General features: G+C 43.8%; 2 protein-coding genes across 2 annotated transcripts in view; one reads left to right on the top strand and one right to left on the bottom strand.

The window, feature by feature from the left end:
• LOC135713067 (5-hydroxytryptamine receptor-like) overlaps positions 1-25,244 on the bottom strand; it is a 545,162-nt gene that overhangs the window by 450,665 nt on the left and 69,253 nt on the right. The gene's annotated exons all lie outside the window — the stretch shown is intronic.
• On the top strand, positions 23,668-24,852 carry LOC135713024 (uncharacterized). Its single transcript, XM_065236101.1, has one exon. It carries the CDS (start codon positions 23,668-23,670, stop codon positions 24,850-24,852), a length of 1,185 nt encoding a protein of 394 aa, XP_065092173.1.

The raw sequence follows: 25,244 nt of genomic DNA, 5'->3' as shown, positions 1-25,244 counted from the left end.
CGCGTAGGAGGAGCCTTTATTGGCTTCACGAAATTCCCGTCTAGCTTCTGCGTACGTTAGGCCACGATTCGTTTTTAGCCGAATAAAAGCCACTTCTTCGCGATAGATTGGACATTCCTTGGATGTTGGAGAGTGTTCTTGTTGACAGTTTTTACAGTACGCTGGTTTAGTGCATGGGGTTCCCTCAATCAATTTGTGTGTACCTGAGCAGTTTAGGCATATGAGTTGATTTTTGTTATCGTCGCAGTTCTTTTTTGTGTGGCCGAAGTTTGCACAGCGGTAGCAAAATATTGGAGATTGATAATATTGCCGTACATTAATCCGAAGTACACCAAAATAGATGTACTTTGGTAAAATCGATCCACGGAATGTGACAACAAGCAGTGGTGTGTTGGTGACGGTGTTTGCACGACGTTTTGTGATACGACGTACACTACACACACCTTGCTCTTGTAGGTGTTGCTTAATATACTCGTCAGATTTGTCTATAGTATCCAGATCATACACTACCCCTTGAACAACATTTAACCCAGGGTGTGATCCACAGGAGTGTGATCCGGCAGTTCGGAGATTTGTTTCAGTTTTTCGCAGATTGATCGTGACTTTGTTCGAAGAATGTATCGGCTACCTCGTGCTTCCCCCATGCGGTGGGTCACTGGGGGGTGCACGGTTGTGGCCGACTATGGGGCCGGAGAAGGGCACTGCGGCTTATGTTTTCACACTCACTTAAAAACTTCTATGCCAAAGAACCGAGAGCTTCACGGGTTCCCAGCTAGTTACTATACACTACTTGTTGCTAATATCAATAGAGATATGATGGTAATTTGTTTGCTTTGTAGCACTCCAGATTCGTCATGAGTCTAAATAATAACACAATTCACAATTTTCAGGCACTAGTTGATCCGTTGAAGTGATTTTCGTGAAAAAATCCACGTTATATACACAATGATTTTGATATTATTCACAGCACGAAATAAACAAAACTGTAGCTTCGTATGGTGATAATTTGCGACTGCGATTTTTATTTCTTAGTTATCTCAAAACATACTTGATTTTTCTCAAATTTCAAGAAAACCGTGAAATATTTCTAGAAATTTTCCTAAACAATCCTGGGAAATATTTCAGGCAAAACTAAGTTCCCAAAACTACTAGTAAGTTACCAAATCCAACCGTAAAGCTTTTAAGAAGTATGCTGAACTTCAAAAGACCTGAGCTGAAATTCCCAGAACTTCTACCAAAAGCACTGAGTTTCCCCAATTTTGGCAAAACTTCCCTTGAATTCAATTGGTGTCGGTAAGAGTAATTAAGACCTTCTAAGAATAGCACAACGGAACACCTGTTCCGATGGAAGAAGTCTATCACACACGTTTATCAAAAATCCAATTGCTAACGGAGCCTGTGGAGTAACAGTGTTTCCCCCCCCCCCCCCAGTATGACTAAAATTGTACACTTGGAATGATCACGGACATACAACATTTTACAAGCCGGCGCCGGTGGTGTAGTGGTAAGCGTGACTGCTTTCTAACACCCCGATGGGTCTGGGTTCAATCCCAGCCGAGGTCGGTGGGATTTTTCTGAGGCATAAAAATCTCTGGTCACGTCTTCCTTCGGAAGGGAAGTAAAGCCGTTGGTCCCGGCCCATGTGTGTTGAATGGGTGCGATATCCTACGCAGGTGTGGAAGCTGCCTTCCTGCACATTCGATTGCCGTCAATGGATGGCAATCGATGTCCGTCGGTGATTGGCACTAGATTGCGGAACAGAGACCGACGTTAAATAAAGGAAAGAAAAAAAAAAAAAATACAACATTTTACGTACTTTTATAATTTAAAATCTCAATCTTGATCAAATAATCAATTATGTGAGATTCTGGGATTTTAGAGATAATGATTTATTTTTTATAAATTTTATATAATTTGATTATTTTTAAATGGTGGGACTCAGAAATTCTCGATCCCGAAAAATCCTGGAATAATTTTTGATTTAATACTATAATAAACAAAGAAAAGATTTCATGATCTATAAAAACATATATTTTTTTTTCTCAAAAATCTAAGCTGGAAAATGTATTGATTCGGGACTTACAAAAAATACACTTAGAAAAGCAATCAAGATACTGACACATGATTGTTCGATGTTTGGACAGACACTAAAGGCTTCAAAGAATGTTCAAAATTCAGGGCTTTGAGAAGTCTCTAGAGCTTAAAATTTCCTAGACCATTTTTCATCATCTTAGGCTTGGAAAAATTTCACGATGACAAAATTAAAAAGATTTTTTTATTCGGATGATAAAACCATTACTTGAGGAGTTCCTTTTTTGCCGTTCGACGACGACGGGTTTCATTGCAGGTGTGCTTGTGATTTTCATTGTCTCCCGGGAGACCGGTTCACCGTGTTCGGATGTCACGCTTTCGGCGTGTAGTTCTATTGAGAGTCTCGTCACCGTATGCGAGCTTGAACACGGTCCGGTTGGTAAATTAGCCGGGGAAAGTGCTGATAATATGTCCGTCGCGAGTTTTGGTGGTGATTCGGTGGCCGACGTTTACGGCTTGCAAAACTGCTCGTCTGCTGGTCTCTCGCCAATGTCGGAGATTGTGAACAAGCTGAAAGATGCCACGCTGGATACGCCCACAAGACTAGACGGGTGGTAGCTAGTGGCTGTGAACGGTTTCTGGGAAAATCACTAGACGCAAACCTCCTCCCAGATGACCATGGCAATGCAAGAAAATTTGTTTTCGTTGAAGTAAGTATTACAACAAAGGTAATTGCTATTAGAAATTTGTGTATACAGTGACAGATAGCAGACATGAAGCTCAAGTGGAGGTGCCGGGCAAAGGTGTTATATCCTAGACAAATGGTAAGTTACAAATTCGCTGTTGCTGTTGTCGTCGTCGTAGTCGTCGTAGGCAATACCGTTAGAAAATTTAATATTAACCATCAGCCACTGAAGCTATGCGAATTATCGCGTATTTCTGTTGTTCATTACATACCAAGGGAAAACATAATCATATTTTGCCGAGGTTTTGAGATGCTCAATAACCCTAGAGGGATCGGTTTTGCTTAATGAGCAGAATATCATGAGTACAAAACCAGGAGGTCTCGGTGAACCTTTTTTTTTTGCCGGGATTTCCGCTTCCAGGCTAGAACTTGGGTAATTCGTGACTTGTCCAGGGTTGAGATTTGAACTCATGACTTTGGCGTGAGAGGTATGGATGCTAACCACTACGCCGGAGTCGCCCTCGAACTTGTTAATCAGAGGCGCAAGTGTTCGAAGGCAGCTTAGTTATGTGCAGAGTATTTTTTAACATTTAGCATTTACGGTGAAATATTGCTCTCATTTAAGCGTGTATACATACTTTTTCAGGATTGGATTGCTCTCTTTGACCTATTTGTAAACCTTTTTTCGGTTTGGAGCTACGTAGTGCATTTTTTTTTGAGAAATTTCAAAGACTTTAATTTGAAATTTTTATAAATTCTAAATGACCGCATTTTAGCAAAAATGTGAATCATTGACCATAACAAATAAATAGGAAAAATCTCATGCAAATTCGAGACGGTCGAGTTTTTCCAATTTGTTATTTTCGTGGAACTGCTCCATACTATCATATGATTGGATTTGTACGATCGCATATACTATGCTATGTTATGCTTAATTTGATGTTGCCTACAGCATCAATTGATCACAGCTATAGAGAAGATGAGAAGGATTTCATCAGCTTAGATATCATAAAATTCTTTGACATTTCCAAATGATGATTGACATTAGGGCTCAATTCATAAACCTAATGCGCCCCAAATCCGACCTTTAGCCTCATGACCTAACAACGCGTAAAAAGTTAATTTTTTTTCTCTGAAATCACCCACCCTTGCGTTCGAAGAAGCCATTTTCTCCGTCAGACACTAACCGTATTCATGATTTTATCTTATACAATGAGCTTCACAGCATCTTGTGTCTACTGTTTTTTTTTCCATTCTGCATCCACGTCTCACATTGTTCCAATTTTCCTTTACCCGTCGAAAAAAAAACAAGAAAAGTAAGAATACATTTTTGCTGGAGTCTCGTCGACCGACCCACCACCGACCGTCAACGCGCTTAAGGAGGCGTAATAAATTATCCTGGAGAGTGAACTTTAGCGCCACGTTTATCCTTTTCATTCTTAGCATTTATCAGCCTCCATACCCACAACCACTGACAGTGGCCAGAGCTCGGCGTTTCTGTTACTGACACCGAGAGTCGGCAAACTGAGGCCTACTCGCTGAGTTCGCAACTTGGCGTCTGCCAGTTCCCATTACGTTGAAATTCTTTACATAACTCGGGATCTGTTTCTAGTTTTTTTTTTCTCCTCCTGCTCTCGTTATCGTCGTACACCCACAGTCGGCTCCTCGGCAACTGTTGATTAAAACAATGCGGAAGTAATTAGTCATGGCACGGTGGGTGCCGCTCGGCCGCTTGAATGAACGGCTAACTGCCGCAGGTTGGCCAGCTGCTGCTATAAATAAAAGAAGCAATTTCCTTTCGACTGAGTGGGAAGTTTCGAACATGAAACGACTTCAAACAATTTACCGGGCACATCGTGAAGGATTACGAGCTGAGTCTTTGCTCGGGAAAGCTCCACTCGTTCCGATGGAAATGAATTAACATAATTGGAGAATTGAAAGCGTTACAGACGCTGGTTTTACTGAAATCCACTTGAATCAATCAGCGAAATTAATGTTTCTACTCAGGTTCGTTAGCCTAGAGCTCGATCGGTAAAAGACGGTGGATAATCGAAAGGAAAACTTTTACACTCGTCGATGCAATTTCAAATTTCAATTTGTTTGCAATCAAATGTGCAAACTTTGTGGTATCAATTTCCTCGCTTTCATCATTTCAATTATTACATTTTAAATTCAGATTACTTTGGAATTCTCGTGTAACTTTTTTTTTTCAAGAGTACCAATGTAGCATTTCCCATGAATAAGTGCGATGAAAATTTAGTAGGAACGAAAAAATCATTATTTCACATTGAATTTCGCGCTACAATTCATAACAAATCACATAGGACGTTTTGACTAGTCAAGTTGTACTTCGGACATGTTACATTGGACGATTTTTCTCAATGAAATGTTCAATGGGTATTACATTGAACGTTTTGTTTTACATGATACAAGATTCCCTTTCACAGCCTTCAGAATAGAGTACCTAACTCTGGCAATTTGTCTGGTACCCTTACTAATACCTTTTTAGAGAGTACACTAATATCTTTAGATTAGTTTTCTACGCCTTCTGAATATGAGCACCAATCATGTTAGGCAGACCAAATGTCCGAAGCAGTTCTGGTAAAATTAAAAAAAAACAGCGAAGCCTGTGGTGTAGTGGTAAGCGCGATTACCTCTCACCCCAGCAGGCCTGGGTTCAATCCTAGTCGGCGCCGCCGCGATGTTCTGAAGCATAACATCTCTGATCACGCCTTCCTTAGGAAGGTCCCCGGTTCATGAGTTGATGGGTCGATAGGTAGGGTCCAGGTGTGGGAGCTGCTTCCCTGGCGTCGGTAGCATTGGTGCTCAGCACGGAAAACAAGATCGACGGAAAACAAACCAAGGAATAAAAAAATTTGCCGTGAGATCGTAGCTACGAATATCAAGCTAACAAAACTCACCAGATATAACTCTAACCAAATCGTGGTGAGTTTGAGTTTCATGATTTTTACTTTACTTCCGAACTGGCAGCAGTAGCATGATTTTGCCAACACTGGTCTGTCTGTCTGTCTGTCTGTCTGTCTGTCTGTCTGTCTGTCTGTCTGTCTGTCTGTCTGTCTGTCTGTCTGTCTGTCTGTCTGTCTGTCTGTCTGTCTGTCTGTCTGTCTGTCTGTCTGTCTGTCTGTCTGTCTGTCTGTCTGTCTGTCTGTCTGTCTGTCTGTCTGTCTGTCTGTCTGTCTGTCTGTCTGTCTGTCTGTCTGTCTGTCTGTCTGTCTGTCTGTCTGTCTGTCTGTCTGTCTGTCTGTCTGTCTGTCTGTCTGTCTGTCTGTCTGTCTGTCTGTCTGTCTGTCTGTCTGTCTGTCTGTCTGTCTGTCTGTCTGTCTGTCTGTCTGTCTGTCTGTCTGTCTGTCTGTCTGTCTGTCTGTCTGTCTGTCTGTCTGTCTGTCTGTCTGTCTGTCTGTCTGTCTGTCTGTCTGTCTGTCTGTCTGTCTGTCTGTCTGTCTGTCTGTCTGTCTGTCTGTCTGTCTGTCTGTCTGTCTGTCTGTCTGTCTGTCTGTCTGTCTGTCTGTCTGTCTGTCTGTCTGTCTGTCTGTCTGTCTGTCTGTCTGTCTGTCTGTCTGTCTGTCTGTCTGTCTGTCTGTCTGTCTGTCTGTCTGTCTGTCTGTCTGTCTGTCTGTCTGTCTGTCTGTCTGTCTGTCTGTCTGTCTGTCTGTCTGTCTGTCTGTCTGTCTGTCTGTCTGTCTGTCTGTCTGTCTGTCTGTCTGTCTGTCTGTCTGTCTGTCTGTCTGTCTGTCTGTCTGTCTGTCTGTCTGTCTGTCTGTCTGTCTGTCTGTCTGTCTGTCTGTCTGTCTGTCTGTCTGTCTGTCTGTCTGTCTGTCTGTCTGTCTGTCTGTCTGTCTGTCTGTCTGTCTGTCTGTCTGTCTGTCTGTCTGTCTGTCTGTCTGTCTGTCTGTCTGTCTGTCTGTCTGTCTGTCTGTCTGTCTGTCTGTCTGTCTGTCTGTCTGTCTGTCTGTCTGTCTGTCTGTCTGTCTGTCTGTCTGTCTGTCTGTCTGTCTGTCTGTCTGTCTGTCTGTCTGTCTGTCTGTCTGTCTGTCTGTCTGTCTGTCTGTCTGTCTGTCTGTCTGTCTGTCTGTCTGTCTGTCTGTCTGTCTGTCTGTCTGTCTGTCTGTCTGTCTGTCTGTCTGTCTGTCTGTCTGTCTGTCTGTCTGTCTGTCTGTCTGTCTGTCTGTCTGTCTGTCTGTCTGTCTGTCTGTCTGTCTGTCTGTCTGTCTGTCTGTCTGTCTGTCTGTCTGTCTGTCTGTCTGTCTGTCTGTCTGTCTGTCTGTCTGTCTGTCTGTCTGTCTGTCTGTCTGTCTGTCTGTCTGTCTGTCTGTCTGTCTGTCTGTCTGTCTGTCTGTCTGTCTGTCTGTCTGTCTGTCTGTCTGTCTGTCTGTCTGTCTGTCTGTCTGTCTGTCTGTCTGTCTGTCTGTCTGTCTGTCTGTCTGTCTGTCTGTCTGTCTGTCTGTCTGTCTGTCTGTCTGTCTGTCTGTCTGTCTGTCTGTCTGTCTGTCTGTCTGTCTGTCTGTCTGTCTGTCTGTCTGTCTGTCTGTCTGTCTGTCTGTCTGTCTGTCTGTCTGTCTGTCTGTCTGTCTGTCTGTCTGTCTGTCTGTCTGTCTGTCTGTCTGTCTGTCTGTCTGTCTGTCTGTCTGTCTGTCTGTCTGTCTGTCTGTCTGTCTGTCTGTCTGTCTGTCTGTCTGTCTGTCTGTCTGTCTGTCTGTCTGTCTGTCTGTCTGTCTGTCTGTCTGTCTGTCTGTCTGTCTGTCTGTCTGTCTGTCTGTCTGTCTGTCTGTCTGTCTGTCTGTCTGTCTGTCTGTCTGTCTGTCTGTCTGTCTGTCTGTCTGTCTGTCTGTCTGTCTGTCTGTCTGTCTGTCTGTCTGTCTGTCTGTCTGTCTGTCTGTCTGTCTGTCTGTCTGTCTGTCTGTCTGTCTGTCTGTCTGTCTGTCTGTCTGTCTGTCTGTCTGTCTGTCTGTCTGTCTGTCTGTCTGTCTGTCTGTCTGTCTGTCTGTCTGTCTGTCTGTCTGTCTGTCTGTCTGTCTGTCTGTCTGTCTGTCTGTCTGTCTGTCTGTCTGTCTGTCTGTCTGTCTGTCTGTCTGTCTGTCTGTCTGTCTGTCTGTCTGTCTGTCTGTCTGTCTGTCTGTCTGTCTGTCTGTCTGTCTGTCTGTCTGTCTGTCTGTCTGTCTGTCTGTCTGTCTGTCTGTCTGTCTGTCTGTCTGTCTGTCTGTCTGTCTGTCTGTCTGTCTGTCTGTCTGTCTGTCTGTCTGTCTGTCTGTCTGTCTGTCTGTCTGTCTGTCTGTCTGTCTGTCTGTCTGTCTGTCTGTCTGTCTGTCTGTCTGTCTGTCTGTCTGTCTGTCTGTCTGTCTGTCTGTCTGTCTGTCTGTCTGTCTGTCTGTCTGTCTGTCTGTCTGTCTGTCTGTCTGTCTGTCTGTCTGTCTGTCTGTCTGTCTGTCTGTCTGTCTGTCTGTCTGTCTGTCTGTCTGTCTGTCTGTCTGTCTGTCTGTCTGTCTGTCTGTCTGTCTGTCTGTCTGTCTGTCTGTCTGTCTGTCTGTCTGTCTGTCTGTCTGTCTGTCTGTCTGTCTGTCTGTCTGTCTGTCTGTCTGTCTGTCTGTCTGTCTGTCTGTCTGTCTGTCTGTCTGTCTGTCTGTCTGTCTGTCTGTCTGTCTGTCTGTCTGTCTGTCTGTCTGTCTGTCTGTCTGTCTGTCTGTCTGTCTGTCTGTCTGTCTGTCTGTCTGTCTGTCTGTCTGTCTGTCTGTCTGTCTGTCTGTCTGTCTGTCTGTCTGTCTGTCTGTCTGTCTGTCTGTCTGTCTGTCTGTCTGTCTGTCTGTCTGTCTGTCTGTCTGTCTGTCTGTCTGTCTGTCTGTCTGTCTGTCTGTCTGTCTGTCTGTCTGTCTGTCTGTCTGTCTGTCTGTCTGTCTGTCTGTCTGTCTGTCTGTCTGTCTGTCTGTCTGTCTGTCTGTCTGTCTGTCTGTCTGTCTGTCTGTCTGTCTGTCTGTCTGTCTGTCTGTCTGTCTGTCTGTCTGTCTGTCTGTCTGTCTGTCTGTCTGTCTGTCTGTCTGTCTGTCTGTCTGTCTGTCTGTCTGTCTGTCTGTCTGTCTGTCTGTCTGTCTGTCTGTCTGTCTGTCTGTCTGTCTGTCTGTCTGTCTGTCTGTCTGTCTGTCTGTCTGTCTGTCTGTCTGTCTGTCTGTCTGTCTGTCTGTCTGTCTGTCTGTCTGTCTGTCTGTCTGTCTGTCTGTCTGTCTGTCTGTCTGTCTGTCTGTCTGTCTGTCTGTCTGTCTGTCTGTCTGTCTGTCTGTCTGTCTGTCTGTCTGTCTGTCTGTCTGTCTGTCTGTCTGTCTGTCTGTCTGTCTGTCTGTCTGTCTGTCTGTCTGTCTGTCTGTCTGTCTGTCTGTCTGTCTGTCTGTCTGTCTGTCTGTCTGTCTGTCTGTCTGTCTGTCTGTCTGTCTGTCTGTCTGTCTGTCTGTCTGTCTGTCTGTCTGTCTGTCTGTCTGTCTGTCTGTCTGTCTGTCTGTCTGTCTGTCTGTCTGTCTGTCTGTCTGTCTGTCTGTCTGTCTGTCTGTCTGTCTGTCTGTCTGTCTGTCTGTCTGTCTGTCTGTCTGTCTGTCTGTCTGTCTGTCTGTCTGTCTGTCTGTCTGTCTGTCTGTCTGTCTGTCTGTCTGTCTGTCTGTCTGTCTGTCTGTCTGTCTGTCTGTCTGTCTGTCTGTCTGTCTGTCTGTCTGTCTGTCTGTCTGTCTGTCTGTCTGTCTGTCTGTCTGTCTGTCTGTCTGTCTGTCTGTCTGTCTGTCTGTCTGTCTGTCTGTCTGTCTGTCTGTCTGTCTGTCTGTCTGTCTGTCTGTCTGTCTGTCTGTCTGTCTGTCTGTCTGTCTGTCTGTCTGTCTGTCTGTCTGTCTGTCTGTCTGTCTGTCTGTCTGTCTGTCTGTCTGTCTGTCTGTCTGTCTGTCTGTCTGTCTGTCTGTCTGTCTGTCTGTCTGTCTGTCTGTCTGTCTGTCTGTCTGTCTGTCTGTCTGTCTGTCTGTCTGTCTGTCTGTCTGTCTGTCTGTCTGTCTGTCTGTCTGTCTGTCTGTCTGTCTGTCTGTCTGTCTGTCTGTCTGTCTGTCTGTCTGTCTGTCTGTCTGTCTGTCTGTCTGTCTGTCTGTCTGTCTGTCTGTCTGTCTGTCTGTCTGTCTGTCTGTCTGTCTGTCTGTCTGTCTGTCTGTCTGTCTGTCTGTCTGTCTGTCTGTCTGTCTGTCTGTCTGTCTGTCTGTCTGTCTGTCTGTCTGTCTGTCTGTCTGTCTGTCTGTCTGTCTGTCTGTCTGTCTGTCTGTCTGTCTGTCTGTCTGTCTGTCTGTCTGTCTGTCTGTCTGTCTGTCTGTCTGTCTGTCTGTCTGTCTGTCTGTCTGTCTGTCTGTCTGTCTGTCTGTCTGTCTGTCTGTCTGTCTGTCTGTCTGTCTGTCTGTCTGTCTGTCTGTCTGTCTGTCTGTCTGTCTGTCTGTCTGTCTGTCTGTCTGTCTGTCTGTCTGTCTGTCTGTCTGTCTGTCTGTCTGTCTGTCTGTCTGTCTGTCTGTCTGTCTGTCTGTCTGTCTGTCTGTCTGTCTGTCTGTCTGTCTGTCTGTCTGTCTGTCTGTCTGTCTGTCTGTCTGTCTGTCTGTCTGTCTGTCTGTCTGTCTGTCTGTCTGTCTGTCTGTCTGTCTGTCTGTCTGTCTGTCTGTCTGTCTGTCTGTCTGTCTGTCTGTCTGTCTGTCTGTCTGTCTGTCTGTCTGTCTGTCTGTCTGTCTGTCTGTCTGTCTGTCTGTCTGTCTGTCTGTCTGTTTATTACTAGAATTAAAATCTACTCCTTTGTTTACGTACCTATAGCAAGTTTAAGCTCTATTCTATCGACTGCTTCAAACAGAACTATGTTTCGTCAACTGTGTTATTAGCAAATGAGCAGTTCGTGACCAAAACTGTGTAGTAAATTTGAATGCGTGTTTTAGCATCGCATTCAATGAGCATCGCTTTTATCGATTAACTCGATATTTGACAAATGTAACTTGATAAGTTACGCAAAAATACCTTCAGTAATTTCGCTTCTGTAAATGTCCAGAATTTCAGAATGCCTTCGTCAGTGTTGTCAGATACACCGATTTATCGGTATTTGTAAAAAAAACTTAAACTTTGTAGCGGTATACAGATAAAGTTCTTCTGAATACCGATTTTTGAGATTTCATACCGATGTTTTTTTTTATAATCAAAATGATTATTTTGTTCTCAAATTTCAGAGAAAACTTGAGACACTATTATCATTTTGAATGTATGATTTTATTACGCTTGATACTCTTTCCAAAATGATTATTTTGTTCTCAAATTTCAGAGAAAACTTGAGACACTATTATCATTTTGAATGTATGATTTTATTACGCTTGATACTCTTTCTTCTAGTGTTTCCATTTCCTAGCCGTTTTTGGCTACACAAGAATCGCGAAACATTCCTGATGGCTCATTCCAGTTATTCCTGGGAATCAGGAAGTACTTTTAACTTTTATGTGATCTAAAGATTGTAGTCGAAAAATATCAACACTTTCTTTTATTTATAACTTCTTATTGCATGCGTAAAAATTGAGTAAAACTATTTTAGAGTGTAATGTTTGCATGTGCAAAATCTCGTCACAACCTGTCAAGTGGTTATCGAGATGGCTTCCAAGCAAGAAGTGCTTCGACAAAAAATTATGGGAGCGATCGTGGAAAATCCAGGCCAGTCCCAAAAATGGATCGTGAAACAATTTGGAATCGACAATTCACCCATGTTTCGTGTGGTAAAATCGTCCAAGAAGACCCAGTCGATCCAACGGCGAGCTGGCAGTGGAAGAAAAGCGAAAACGACCGACATCGTGAACGCAAGGGAGGTGAGGGATTACTTCAAGCGCAATCCGAACCTTACGATTCGGGACGTGGCCAACAAGGTAAATTCTTCCGTCTGGTTCGTCCAGCAGACAATGCAGTGGGCCGGACTTCATGTCTTTAAGGTAAGGAAGGCGCCTACTGAACCGATAAACAGAATACGGAGGCCAAATCCCGCGCCAAGAAGCTGTACCGCGAGTGATTGGTGCAGCCGAAATGCATCGTAATGGATGACGAGACGTACCTTAAAGCGGACGCCAAGCAGATCTCCGGTTCGGAGTTTTTCCAAATTCAGGAAGCCGGAGTTTGCCAAAGTCAGCAAGCCGTACATAACGACCGGCACCATCAACGCCTGCTGTCCTTCCTCCAGTGCAACGAAGGTGACACTCTGTTTTGGCCAGATCTGGCATCGTGCCATTACGCAAAACCGGTGATGGAGTGGTACGAAGCCAACGAATGAAGGGCAAGCTCCGGAAAACAGGGAAGGTCTTCAAAAACGACAAGGATTTGAAGAAGGAGTGGATGAAAGTGTGTAAAAAGGTAACGCAAGTGTTGCACATGAATTGATGGTAGCGTTAAGTCCAAGATGCGGGCATTTGTACGAGGAGAGGAATGTGTTTATTTATTCCCTGAGAGCTTCAAAAATATCCGACTAAAAATTAATGTTTGATGATCATTTTTGTCTGTTGCATTTTTTTCGAGTACAGTCTACCTTCCGTCTTTTCCTGGAAATTCCTTTAAACTTCTACCGAAAGTATCTATCGATTTCTCCCAGAAGTTTGTTTATCTTCCTCTGGAAATTTCTCAATGGCCTTCTTCCCGAGGAGAGTTTTCCGAGAGTTTCTTAAAATTCTCCCTAAAAGTTTCTCAATATTTTTCTTGGAATTTCCCTGTGCGTTATTCGGAGTTTTCAAACTTCCTCCAGAAGAGCTTCTTTCTCTGGAAGTTTTCTTGGCTTTCTTCATAAAATAATTTAAACATTCCCCGGAAACTTCATAGTCCAAAAGTTTAAATGTTCGCCTCCAAAAGTGTCAAAACTATAAAATTATTAGTAGGGTAGGTTTACCCGTTATGGCCATATGTTCCTTTTTATGGTGTGTTCCAGTTATGGCCTGTGGAATTCCCATAGGCCATAATTGGAATACACCATAGTTCCTATTATAGCCATAACTGGTACATCTATCCTAAATTCCAATAAATATCGATATTTTAAAGCCTTTGAAACCGATAAACTTGAAAAAATCTGGCGACGCTGGTCCTCGTGCTAGTGTGGGACTCAGGGTGCGTAGGATGTTTCTTTTTAGTCGGTCACTAAAAATTTCACTTTTTCACATGCAATATACTGCCGTTCTACGCAAACAAAATCCTGCCGTCTCCGAAAAAAATCTAATAAGTATTCAAAATATGATCTGAGATGAATTTTATGAGAGTTCTGCTGACAATTCCGAGGAATTCCCGTGAACTCCACAGGATAGCATCCCATGAATCTTTAAGGAATGCTGGGGTGATTTGTGAGGATGATTCCAAGAGTTTTCTAAAGAAAGTTCTTAGGGAATGTTGATACGAATAGCGATGGAATCCCAGGGCACCGATACTTACTTGGTGGAGTTGAATAGGTCACTGCCAAACAGAAGTGAACATTGCTGAACATCGATCTCTCGAAGACGTACGACACCACTTGGAGATTCGGCATATTGCGTACTCTACAAAAGTGGCACATTTGGGGGGGGGGGGGGTTTGTTCAACGTACTGAACAGTTTTCTCGCCGACAGAACATTCCGGGTGAACGTGGCAGGACATTCATCGCGTGAAATGCCATTGGAGAACGGCGTTCCTCAAGGGTCAGTACTTTCTGTCACCCTGTTCCTGGTAGGTAGTGCAACCGATCTTCAGAGGTCCTCCTGTATATACGACGATATTTTGCTCGTAGTACGGACGAATGAGGAGCAACCTCTGAATCGTGAACTACAAGCTGCGGTGAGAGCTGCCGACAAGTGGGCTAATAGCGTCCGTTTCAAAAGCTCCGCAACAAAATCCAACAATTCCTATTGCAGTCCAAACTCCCGCCGGGTGGTTGTACCGAAGACGACGCGACTGAAGATCACAGCGTTACTCTCGACTGGACGCTGACTTTCAAACATCATTGTAAGACAGTTTAAACTGCATGAGACGCTAGGCTGTGAATTCTGAAAACTGATCGGGGCTAGGATTCCGCGTGTGCAACTTGACTCTTTGTTGTGCATCGGTTCCGCAATCATCACTTCGCGGCTTCTCTACGGCATTGTACTCGTCAGCAGAGCGAAGGACTCCTTGATTCAAAATCTTGCACCCGTCTACAACCGCATGGTCCGGTTTGCCTCTGGAACATACGTCACCAGCCCGATTCCAGCGATTATGGCTGAAGAGGGGACTTTACCGTTTGATCTCCTGGCTCTTCAGGTTTTAGCTCGTGTTGCCATTCGTATGCTGGAGAAGGAACTTAGAAATGTTGACCTTCCACAACAACGAGCAACCGACCGTCTTACCAATGGTGGATCAATGACTTCCGAATATCGCTGAGCGGACGCGTTTCACCAACCGAAGGCAGGCATGGATGATTTTCCATGCCTGACCGAAGGTGGCATGAACTCAAACCACGTATTGGGTGGGACGTGAGACGGCAGGTGAAAGCTGGAGATCTCCCGGATACAGTGTGTGCAGGAATTACTTTCAAACCGGTTCAATCGTGCTTCGGTTGTCTACACTAGGATTGGGCGATCTTTAGTAAAAGATCGATATTGGAGGATCGATTTTACTTACGGCACTAGAATCGATCCATCGATTTAATCGGTACAAAATAGTCGATCTTTGCAGGATTGATATTTTCTTCATAATGCTGAATTACCGTAATGCACCGAATGCTGGATGGTCGGTTAACCCGGACCTTTAAATTATAATTAAATATTACGTCTACTTTGAAAGATAACTGATAGACGTGTGATCCAGATCAATGATAGATTGTAGCTTGTAGGTAGCACGGAAACTTAGTCCGACAGCAGTGGGCTCTCTTCTCTGTTTGTCTTGATCAAGCCTTATAACCTCTGATTGTCCTCAACATGTCGCTGTATGAAGGGCCAAAAACGGATTGAGTAGATCAATAGGCAAAGTCGCCTATACGCATCTACGGAACAACAAAGAATCTCCTTCCAGCAACTTGATCAGCCAATTGGTCAAAAAGACAAGCCCTTAAACAGGAAGATGCCCCAATGAGTGGGGAGAAGAGCCCGCCCTTTATCCACGAAGTGTTATCAACAGAGAGTTGGCATTCCCACTCTCCCCGTCCAAATCGCTTCAATCGGGTGAACTGTTGGACCGTCCCTTCCCTTCTATATATGTATTTCAATGTATATAAAGCTCGATTCAAAGTAAATCTGGACGCACGGTTTAATACACCAAAAACGTTTGACAGACATTTGTTGATGTTTCATTGACGAAGAAATTGGTGAAAAGTTTTTCTCGATTTATCGACCCATCCCGAAATTACGGATCGTGGAACTTGAGAAAAGAATATTAATTGTGCACAAACATCTAGAGAACCCCTCGTGGTCTGCCTCAAAAATATCAAAAGTGTTAAAATTCCCACAGTCATCGGTGAGTCTTGTAATCAAACGTTACAAGGATATTCTGAGTGTGGATAGAGCACAGCGCATCTATCATAAAAGTCGCACTAGGGACAAAGAGCTGAGGAGCAAGGTGTTGAGGTACGTGAAAAGCAACCCAGGTGTCTCCATACGTGATTTGGCAAAGAAATACGATTCCAACTTTTCCACCGTGCGTAAAATCCTTTCAAGAGAAGGATATAAGTCTTTTTGTGCCAGTAAACATCCGAATCGCTTCCTGAAACAAAATGTAGTGACCAAAAAGCGAGCACGATTACTCGTGATACTTATCATTACAGAAACCAATCTTGAATCCAGGTCCAGGTCTATCAACAATACACTCGTTCCGTGAATGAGTTCATGGTAATCTTCTTCTTCTTCAGATTCGCTCATCACCCGGAATGAAGGCTCAAAGCGGTTAGTAATATCAAACAGTGTTACATGCAAACGAAAAAGAGATACAACTAGGATTAGTTTTTTAAAGTAATACCCAAGTAACAATACAAGCTGAACATTAAGAACAGAAGCTGATTATTGGTTGATTTAAGGTGTACAAAGCTGATTAACATCAGGCTGAATATATAGTTGATTAGTAGTGCATGAAGCGAATTGTATCCCAATAATCCAACCTCAATAGGTTAGCTGATCCAAAGATTGAACAAGCCTTATATAAGCTTAACACAACTCCACAAATCAGCAATGAGTTACACATATTTTGATAGCTTGATTTGTTAAATGTCGTCAGTGTCTGTGTCACTCGTTGCATGTCCGGCATTTTAGTTCTACTAAATTCACTGCCTACCTTTCTAATTACAGGCAGTGGCAGCAGTAGAGACAAGGAAAAGAAGATTTTTAAGAATAGATTCAGGTAGAAGTGGTCTGCGAGGACGTCGGAAGTTTTAACATTTGTACTTCTGTGTTTTGACTGTTCGCCACTTTATATTGCACTGAAATTTCAGACCGCATTCCAACAATATTACTCAATTATGGCACTAAAATAGCATCCAAATGACCATCAAAACAAATCGCGTGCTTGTGTCCAGGCATGGTAAATCAGTTACATTCATTTCGTGCATTCATGTGAATGTACATGAATGCACGAAATGAATACAAGTGATTTGCCATGCCTGGACACAAGCACGCGATTTGTTTGCCTCTAACTTATTACATCAACCAAATTACGTAGAATGGTGTATGAAGCTGTTGTAGGTTTTAATATTAGCTACAACTTTTGCAAACAATTGAAATCTGCATCTCTTATGCATGATTAACCAGTGCGAACAGAACCCATCATTGTTTTTCAGTGAATGTAAAGTTCATTCCCTGAAAAATAATAACAAGTTCTGTCCGCTCTAATTTGTCATGCATGAGAGGTATAGATTTGAGTCATTGACAACAGTTTGAGCTAAAATAAAACTCTACAAAAGCCACAAACATCATTTTACGGAATTCTGTCGATGTAAAAAGATAGAGGAAAATGGTATATAAATGCATGAAATGAATGTAAATGATTTGCCATGCCTGCTTGTGTCTACATTGTGTTAAAGGGTGATACGGTCAAAATTTGGTCAATATCAACTTGACGTATTTCTTTCAATTTTGCATTTAAAAAACCTGAACACCCCTCATTTTGAAGGTGTGTGTGTGTAGAATGTTGCTCCTATTTTGATTTTGGAATTCACTCTTCAGTTGTCAAAATGCCGTCCAAGCAAGAAGAGCAGCTTATCAAAATTTTGCTCACGCATCGCGAAAATCCGAGCTACTCGCACGCAAAGTTGGCAAAATCGCTAAAAGTTGCCAAATCAACCGTTACAAATGTAATTTAAGTGTTTGGGGAACGTTTGTCGACAGCCAGGAAGTCTGGATCGGGGGGAAATCGAAAACCGGAAGCCGCTGAGACGACAAAGAGAGTTGCCGGTAGTTTCAAGCGAAACCCTAACCTCTCTCTCCGAGATGCCGCAAATAAGCTGGGTGTATCGTCTACAACCGTGCATCGAGCCAAAAAACTAGCCGGACTATCGACTTACAAGAAGGTAGTGACTCCAAATCGCGATGATAAACAAAATACGACGGCCAAAGCGCGATCCCGGAGGCTGTACACGACGATGCTGACGAAGTTTGACTGCGTGGTAATGGACGACGAAACCTACGTCAAAGCCGACTACAAGCAGCTTCCGGGACAGGAATTTTATACGGCAAAAGGAAGGGGAAAGGTAGCAGATGTTTTCAAGCACATGAAACTGTCAAAGTTCGCAAAGAAATATCTGGTTTGGCAAGCCATCTGTACCTGTGGCTTGAAAAGCAGCATTTTCATAGCTTCTGGGACTGTCAACCAAGAAACTTACGTGAAAGAGTGTTTGAATAAACGTCTGCTGCCTTTCCTGAAGAAACACGGTTGTTCCGTACTGTTTTGGCCGGATTTGGCATCTTGCCATTACGGTAAAAAGGCCATGGAGTGGTACGCCGCCAACAACGTGCAGGTGGTTCCCAAGGACAAGAACCCTCCCAACACGCCAGAGCTCCGCCCAATTGAGAAATACTGGGCTATTGTCAAGCGGAACCTAAAGAAGACCAAAAAAACTGCTATGGACGAGCAGCAGTTCAAGGCAAACTGGCTTTCTGCGGCGAAGAAGGTGGACAAGGTGGCTGTACAAAATCTGATGGCAGGGGTCAAGCGTAAGGCCCGGCAATTCGGATTTGGAAAAGCGGAAGCCTAACTGAATATTTTCCTGAATTTTGAACTAATTGAACTTGAAAAAGAAATTTAATTGGATTTTTTAAATAAACGATTTCACCGATTTACACGCGTTTTCCCTTGACCAAATTTTGACCGTATCACCCTTTAATAGATTTCACATAATCCTTTTCCCTTTGTCCTTCTTCTTTTCCTTTCCCTCTTCTCTTTTCAGAAAGCGAGTAATGGCGCTATAACCATAAGTCATAAAAAGGCTAGGACAAGAGTTAGTGCTCATGCCCCAATCGTCAGAAGAAAATGGAGCATCACTTAACCTTTCTAGCTTTGACGCTTCCAACGACCAACCAATCATATAATTACCAAAAACGGAACGTCCGCTACGAGATGTCCAGGTTTCATTCATTGATTGGATTCTGAAGCACCGTGTTTAAATCTGCGATTCAAACAGGCCCGATGTTTTTTAAATCATCTTTCCCCTTAAATGCTGCACAGTTGGCCTGACCGTTTTGATGTGTGTGACGCATCTTCGATGTGAAACATATATTAAATAGACAAGAAAAATCAAGAACAACATATGAAAAGGGCAAACAAGCTTTTTGTGAACAAACCTTCTTATGCCCTTTTCTCGTCACCCATATGACACCATTGCAAACCATCAACATCACCGGGTAGGGGAAACTTTCCCCGTCCCGATGAAATTGTTGGTTTGCATGGGTGAACCTCGGTCGTGGCTCTTGAAATTATGTAGGTAGGGGAAATGTATGTAATGTCGACCTAAGTGTCCCTAATATGGACCCATACATAAATTTAGCAATCGACTAAATTTTCAATAGCAACCAAAAATATCCATTAGTACCGTCCCAAGGACACGTTCATCTAGATACAATTGATAAATAGCAGATTTTTAGCGATGGGCCCAATCTTAGATCCATAGGCCAACATTAGAGCCATTTCCCCTATGTATATTATTTTCCAGGATGCTTTCAACAACTGGCTGTGCTGGTGTTCGATTAGATTAGATTAGATGATTTTTACTTTACATCCAAACGAGACCCGAAACTGCCGCAGCAGTAGCTTCGTGTCTGCCATCGGTGAAGAGTAAAGAGAGGTAGAAAACTAAACTTTCTCTTTCTGAGAAAACTATGTATATCAAGTGTGATATTGACGGCGTGTGAGAGCGGAAGAATATCATTTGATTTATTATTTTGCCAACACTGGTCCGAAGTTACATTCAAGCACCCAGCATTCCTAATTTTACATTGAACCAATATTTACCTAAGATTATCTTAAATAAATGAGAGTAAGTTTGATTGCGTGTTTTAACATCGCATGCAATGAAAGACGGTCAATCGGTTGTGAGCATGAGTTAGAGGTGGGTAAAACAGCTCATCTGGTTGAGTGGATAAAACCCATTCAGCACACTAGAGGGAGTCGATTGTTTTGAACAGCTCTTCAGCTCACATTGAAATTATAGAAATTATGACACAAAACTGCATAAACTCGTAAAAGTAGTCTAAACCAATAAATCCGTACCTTACAACATGGCTTTAATTTTCAATGGAAAACGCTACTAACGCAACAGCTGATCAACCATCGCGTAAACCAAAATGCAAGCCAAATATGCCAACAACAAAGCAGTAAACAAAAAATGTATGCGAGAGAGCTACACCCTTTTCTCAAGCTATGCAATCCAGTCTACATTAAAATTTTATTTCTGATGTTAAGCTGGATTTAGACTAGGAAAGTCAAATGATCAACTCAGTTGAATTCAATTGGCTTGAAAAGTTGAGCCTAGTTCAACTTTTTTCAATTCAAGTGAGTTGATCAAGTCAGTTGAATGGCATGGTTTACACGTTCAATTCGCGTTCAAGTCAGTTGAATTCAACTGAGTTGATCAATTGACTTGCCATGTCTAAGCCCAGCTTTAATTCTCAAGCAGAATTTCTTTCACTATCCTCGGCATCAGCTCCAGATCATCAGCTCAGATCCGGATCCGGATCCGGAGCTGAATCGTGAAAAATCGAGAGAGAGAAAAAAAGATCCGAAGAACTGGACGGGTCCGAGAGTTGTCATCCAAAACAGCTCCCAGTGAATCATTCGAGTCGATGATTCGGATCCGGAGCTGAGTTGATAAGTAAACTGGAGAGCTGAATTTTGCTTTTCGGTTATTTGCTTTTGTGCGGATCTTCCGCTCTCCCAAAGAATGATGGGAGGAGAGGTGAGAGCCAATATGCTGGAGGAATAACATCTACGATAATACCAGTAGAAAATTAAGATCGTGTAGCGCATGTAAATATTTCTCTCTCTCCCAAACAGCCGCTTGGAAGTTTGCTTTTACTGTTGGTACTGTCGATCAGTAGGCACATGTTGTATTACGCGGTGACTGTTCAATCCGTAAGTGGAGTAATGAGTCCTTTTTTGAAAAGTTCCACTATGAGTTATTAGACTTGTGATATCTGTGAGCTGATGAGATGCGGTTCCTAAAAAATGAACCACGGGTCATCAGCTCACTTTAGAGAATCGGGTCTATCGAACAGCTCGGGAGCGGATCGCCCATCTCTAGCATGAGTATGAGTATCGCTTTTATCAATTAGCTCGATTTTTGGCAAATGTAACTTGACAAGCTACGCGAGAATTCCTTCAGTAATTCCGCTTCTGTATATGTCCAGAATTTCAGAATGCCCTCGTCAGTGTTGTCAGATACACCGATTTATCAGTATTTGTAAAACAAATTCAAACTTTGTCCCGGAATACAGATAAGGTTCTTCTGAATACCGATGTTTGAGATTTCATTTCCAAGATTTTTTTTTAATAATCGAAATGATTATTTCGTTCTCAAATTTCAGAGAAAACTTTTGTGAGAGACTATCCTTACCGTTTGATCTCCTGCTTCTTCAGGCTTTAGAAATGTTGACCTTCCACAACAGCGAGCAACCGACCTATGATGGTTGATCAACGACGCCCGAGCATCGCTGAGCGGACGCGTTTCACCAACCGAAGGTGGCATGAACTCAAACCACGTATTTGGTGAGACGTGAGACGGCAGGTGAAAGCTGGAGATCCCCCGGATACAGAGCGTCCCATTGTACAGGAATTACTTTCAAACCGGTTCAATCGTGCTTCGGTTGTCTACACTAGCATTGGGCGATCTTTAGTAAAACATCGATCTTGGAGGATATTTTCTTCATAATGCTGAATTACCGTAATGCACCCAATACTGAATGGTCGGTAAACCGGGACCTTTAAATTATAATTAAATATTACGTCTACTTTAAGAGATAACTTATAGGTGTGATCCAGATCGATGATAGATGATGATGATAGTGATTTACCACCCATTGTAGCACGGAAACAGTGTCCGACAGTAGTGGGTTCTCATCATCAAGCCTTATAACCTCTGATTGTCCTCAACATGTCGCTGTATGAAGGGCCAAAAACGGATTGCCCGAGTAGCACACTTTTATCACAATAAGTTACAGCAAATTGTTTATGAGTGAAATAAGTCGTAAATAAGTTTCTACAATTGATTTGTGACAAGCGTGCTACTAGGGTGGGTAGATCGATAGGCAAAGTCGCCTTTACGCATCTACGGAACAATAAAGAATCTCCTTCCAGCAACTTGATCAGCCAATTGGTTAAAAAAGACAAGCCCCCAAACAGGAAGATGCCCCAATGAGTCGGGAGAAGAGCCCGCCCTTTATCCACGAAGTGTTATCAACAGGGAGTTAGCATTCCCACTCTCCCCGTCCAAATCGCTTCAATCGGGTGCCCTGTTGGACCGTCCCTTCCCTTCTATATATGTATTTCAATGTATATAAAGCTCGATTCAAAGTAAATCTGGACGCACGGTTTAATACACCGTGGGTGGTTGGAACAAAAAACGTTTGCCAGGCATTTGTTGATGTTTCATTGACGAAGAAATTGGTGAAAAGTTTTTCTCGATTTATCGACCATTCCGAAATTACAGATCATGGAACTTGAGAAAAGAAAATTAATTGTGCACAAACATCTAGAGACCCCTCGTGGTCTGCCTCAAAAATATCAAAAGTGTTAAAATTCCCACAGTCATCGGTGAGTCTTGTAATCAAACGTTACAAGGATATTCTGAGTGTGGATAGAGCACAGCGCATCTATCATAAAAGTTGCACTAGGGACAAAGAGCTGAGGACCAAGGTGTTGAGGTACGTGAAAAGTAACCCAGGTGTTTTTGGCAAAGAAATACGATTCCAACATTTCCAACGTGCGTAACATCCTTTCAAGAGAAGGATATAAGTCTTTTTGTGCCAGTAAACATCCGAAACACTTCCTGAAACAAAATGTAGTGACCAAAAGGCGAGCACGATTACTCGTGATACTTATCATTCCAGAAACCAATCTTGAATCCAGGTCCAGGTCCATCAACAATACACTCGTTCCGTGAATGAGTTCATGGTAATCTTCTTCTTCTTCAGATTCGCTCATCACCCGGAATGAAGGCTCAAAGCGGTTAGTAATATCAAACAGTGTTACATGCAAACGAAAAAGAGATACAACTAGGATTAGTTTTTTAAAGTAATACCCAAGTAACAATACAAGCTGAACATTAAGAACAGAAGCTTATTGAGAACAGAAGATTATTGGTTGATTTAAGGTGTACAAAACTGATTAACATCAGTGTTGCGGATCTTGATACTCACTTGATCATGTAATTAGAATTCTTTGCATTTGAAATTAAACACAGTTGAACATTTGAATTAGCTTGTAAATCCGTTGAGCCCACTGTACTCTATTACAACAAAACTGTTGTACTTACCTTACGCACACGAATACTTACCTAACACGACATATACGGAGAGAGAATAAATGAAAATCAGAATTGAAAAGTACATCAAGCAAACCAGACGCATTTTTTCATCGACTGCCCGAAAAGTGTCTATTACACCCAGACCACCGATTTGTCTTCTGTTCCGTTCGCCGGTATAGTCGTTGGCCACCAAACTCGGCAAGATCCACTACATTATTTGGTGCCGAAACCCGGGTCCCGATTCGTCTACAACCAAGATAAGAGTCGTGTTCGATGGCTCGGCCAAAAGCAGCAATCAGCTCTCCTTGAACGACCTTCTGTTAACAGGACCAACAGTTCAGCCTTCAATGTTGTGCATCGTCATCAACTCTCGTTTCCACCGATTTGTCATGAAAGCAGACGTGGAGAAAATGTATCGTCAGGCTTTGGTTCATCCGGACGATCGACTACTACAGCAAGTTGCTTGGCGCAGAAAGGAGTCAGAGCCACTGAAAACCTACTGTTTGAACACCGTCACCTACGGCACATCTTGTGCTCCATATCTGGCAACCCGGGTCGTAAATCAGTTAGCTGACGATGAAGGGCATGACTTTCCACTGGCTGCCTCCATTGTCAAGAAGGACTTTTATGTTGACGATGTCTTGACCGGAGCCGACAGCATCGAAACACTAGTCGACACAAGCACCCAACTGGACGGCCTCCTAAAGAGAGGTGGTTTCAATCTGCGCAATTGGAGCGCGAACCATCCTAGTATCCTTGAACACTTTCCAGACGACCTCAAGGAGAATCAACCGTCTCTAGAGCTTGATCGCACCTCATCCATCAAAACACTTGGTCTCTTATGGTCCCCGGAAAACGACGATTTTGCGTTCAAAGTTCCTGATCTTCCACACTACAACGAGTTACAAAACGCATTGTCCTGTCGGAGATGTCGCAGCTTTTCGAACCTTTGGGTCTCATCGGTCCAGTAGTCGCCAGTGCGAAGATGTTCGTTCAGTGGCTATGGCAGGAGCAACTGAATTGGGGCGATGGACTTCCGGAGACTCTTCAATCTTGGTGGCTGTCCTTTCGAGAATCGGTTGGTGTCATCCGAGATCTTCGTATACCACGATGGATATTCAGAGATGATGCAGTAAGGTACGAGCTGCACTGCTGTGTCGACGCTTCTTCGAAAGGATACGGAGCATGTATCTACGTAGTATCGCAAGGGCCGACTGCCACGCGAACAAGCAATCTCCTCATAGCGAAATCCCGGGTCGCTCCAATCAGTGGCTATTCCACGCCACGCTTGGAACTCTGTGCAGCTGTTCTGGGAAGTCAGTTGGCTGACAGCATCCGTAAAACCACTAAGTTTAACGCCAAAATCACCTTCTGGTCGGACTCGACGATCGTTTTGCACTGGATTAATTCCCCGCCGTCCGCGTGGAAAATATTCGTATCCAATCGAATAGCAGAGGTCCTCAAAACCACAGAAGGCTCTCAATGGCGGCACGTTTCAACGCTGCAAAACCCTTCCGATCGAATTTCTCGCGGAGTTCATCCCGAAGACATCAGCGATGATGCACTTTGGTGGCATGGGCCACCATACCTGCTCTCAGGACCAGAAGCCTGGCCAGATCCAATAGTACCATTAACCTCGACCGACATCCAACAACAAATTGTCGAGCAGCGGCCGATGGTCGCACTCTTTTTTGTCATGTTCGACGATTCGCTCATCCAGGACTTTTCGCAACTGTCTCATCTTCTTAAGGTTGCTTCGTACTGCCTTTGTTTCGCGAAGAACTGCCAATTGCCGAGCCATGCTCGAACTTTCGGGCGAATCACACCGGTCGAGTACAACAATGCCCTCAAATCTTTCATTCGAGTTGCACAAGGAGCAACCTTCCATCAGGAATTGCGATATTTACATAACCACGTCCAAGAGTCTCTGGCTCTGCGAAAAGCAGACTTCAAGTCTCCGCTCAAGGACATTGACGTGTGGATCGATGACGCAGGGCTTCTTCGTTTGAACGGCCGCCTAGCGCAATCACCTGGCACCTTCGACAGTCGCTTTCCGATCCTGTTACCTGCCGATCATCATCTCTCAAAGTTGATTGCCAGATCAATTCATCATCAAACTCTGCTTGCTGGACCAACACAACTGCTCGCAACCATCAAGCAGCGTTTCTGACCGATCCGTGGTAGAGACCTCGCTCGAAGGACAGTCCATCGTTGCGTGACGTGTTTCCGTTGTCGTCCGAAAGCAAGCAATCAATATATGGCGCCATTACCTGCTGCGCGCATTACACTATCTAAAGTTTTCGAACACACGGGGCTGGATTACTGCGGGCCGTTTCTCGTTCGTCAACTTGCGGGAAGGGGCGCTTCGGTCAAAGTCTAGGTCGCAGTGTACGTGTGCTTCGCCGTCAAAGCCGTTGTGCTGGACATCGTCGCCGGGATGCCAGCTGCTGCGTGCGTCAATTCGTTGAGGCGCTTTGTGAGTCGCGTCGGTCGCGTTCGCGTTATACACTGCGACAACAGCACCTCGTTCGTCGGCGCGTTTCGCGAGATAAAGGAGATGCG

Source organism: Ochlerotatus camptorhynchus, unplaced genomic scaffold (assembly GCF_037179485.1).
Source record: "Ochlerotatus camptorhynchus isolate MF236.1 unplaced genomic scaffold, CSIRO-AGI_Acam_v1.1 ptg000530l, whole genome shotgun sequence".
Lineage (NCBI taxonomy): Eukaryota > Metazoa > Arthropoda > Insecta > Diptera > Culicidae > Ochlerotatus > Ochlerotatus camptorhynchus.
Note: the sequence above shows the minus strand (reverse complement) of the source record. Positions and strands in the feature narration are given on the sequence as shown.

Coding starts and splice junctions, on each gene's coding strand:
- LOC135713024 (XM_065236101.1), top strand. CDS start 23,668: ATGTTCGTTCAGTGGCTATGGCAGGAGCAACTGAATTGGGGCGATGGA.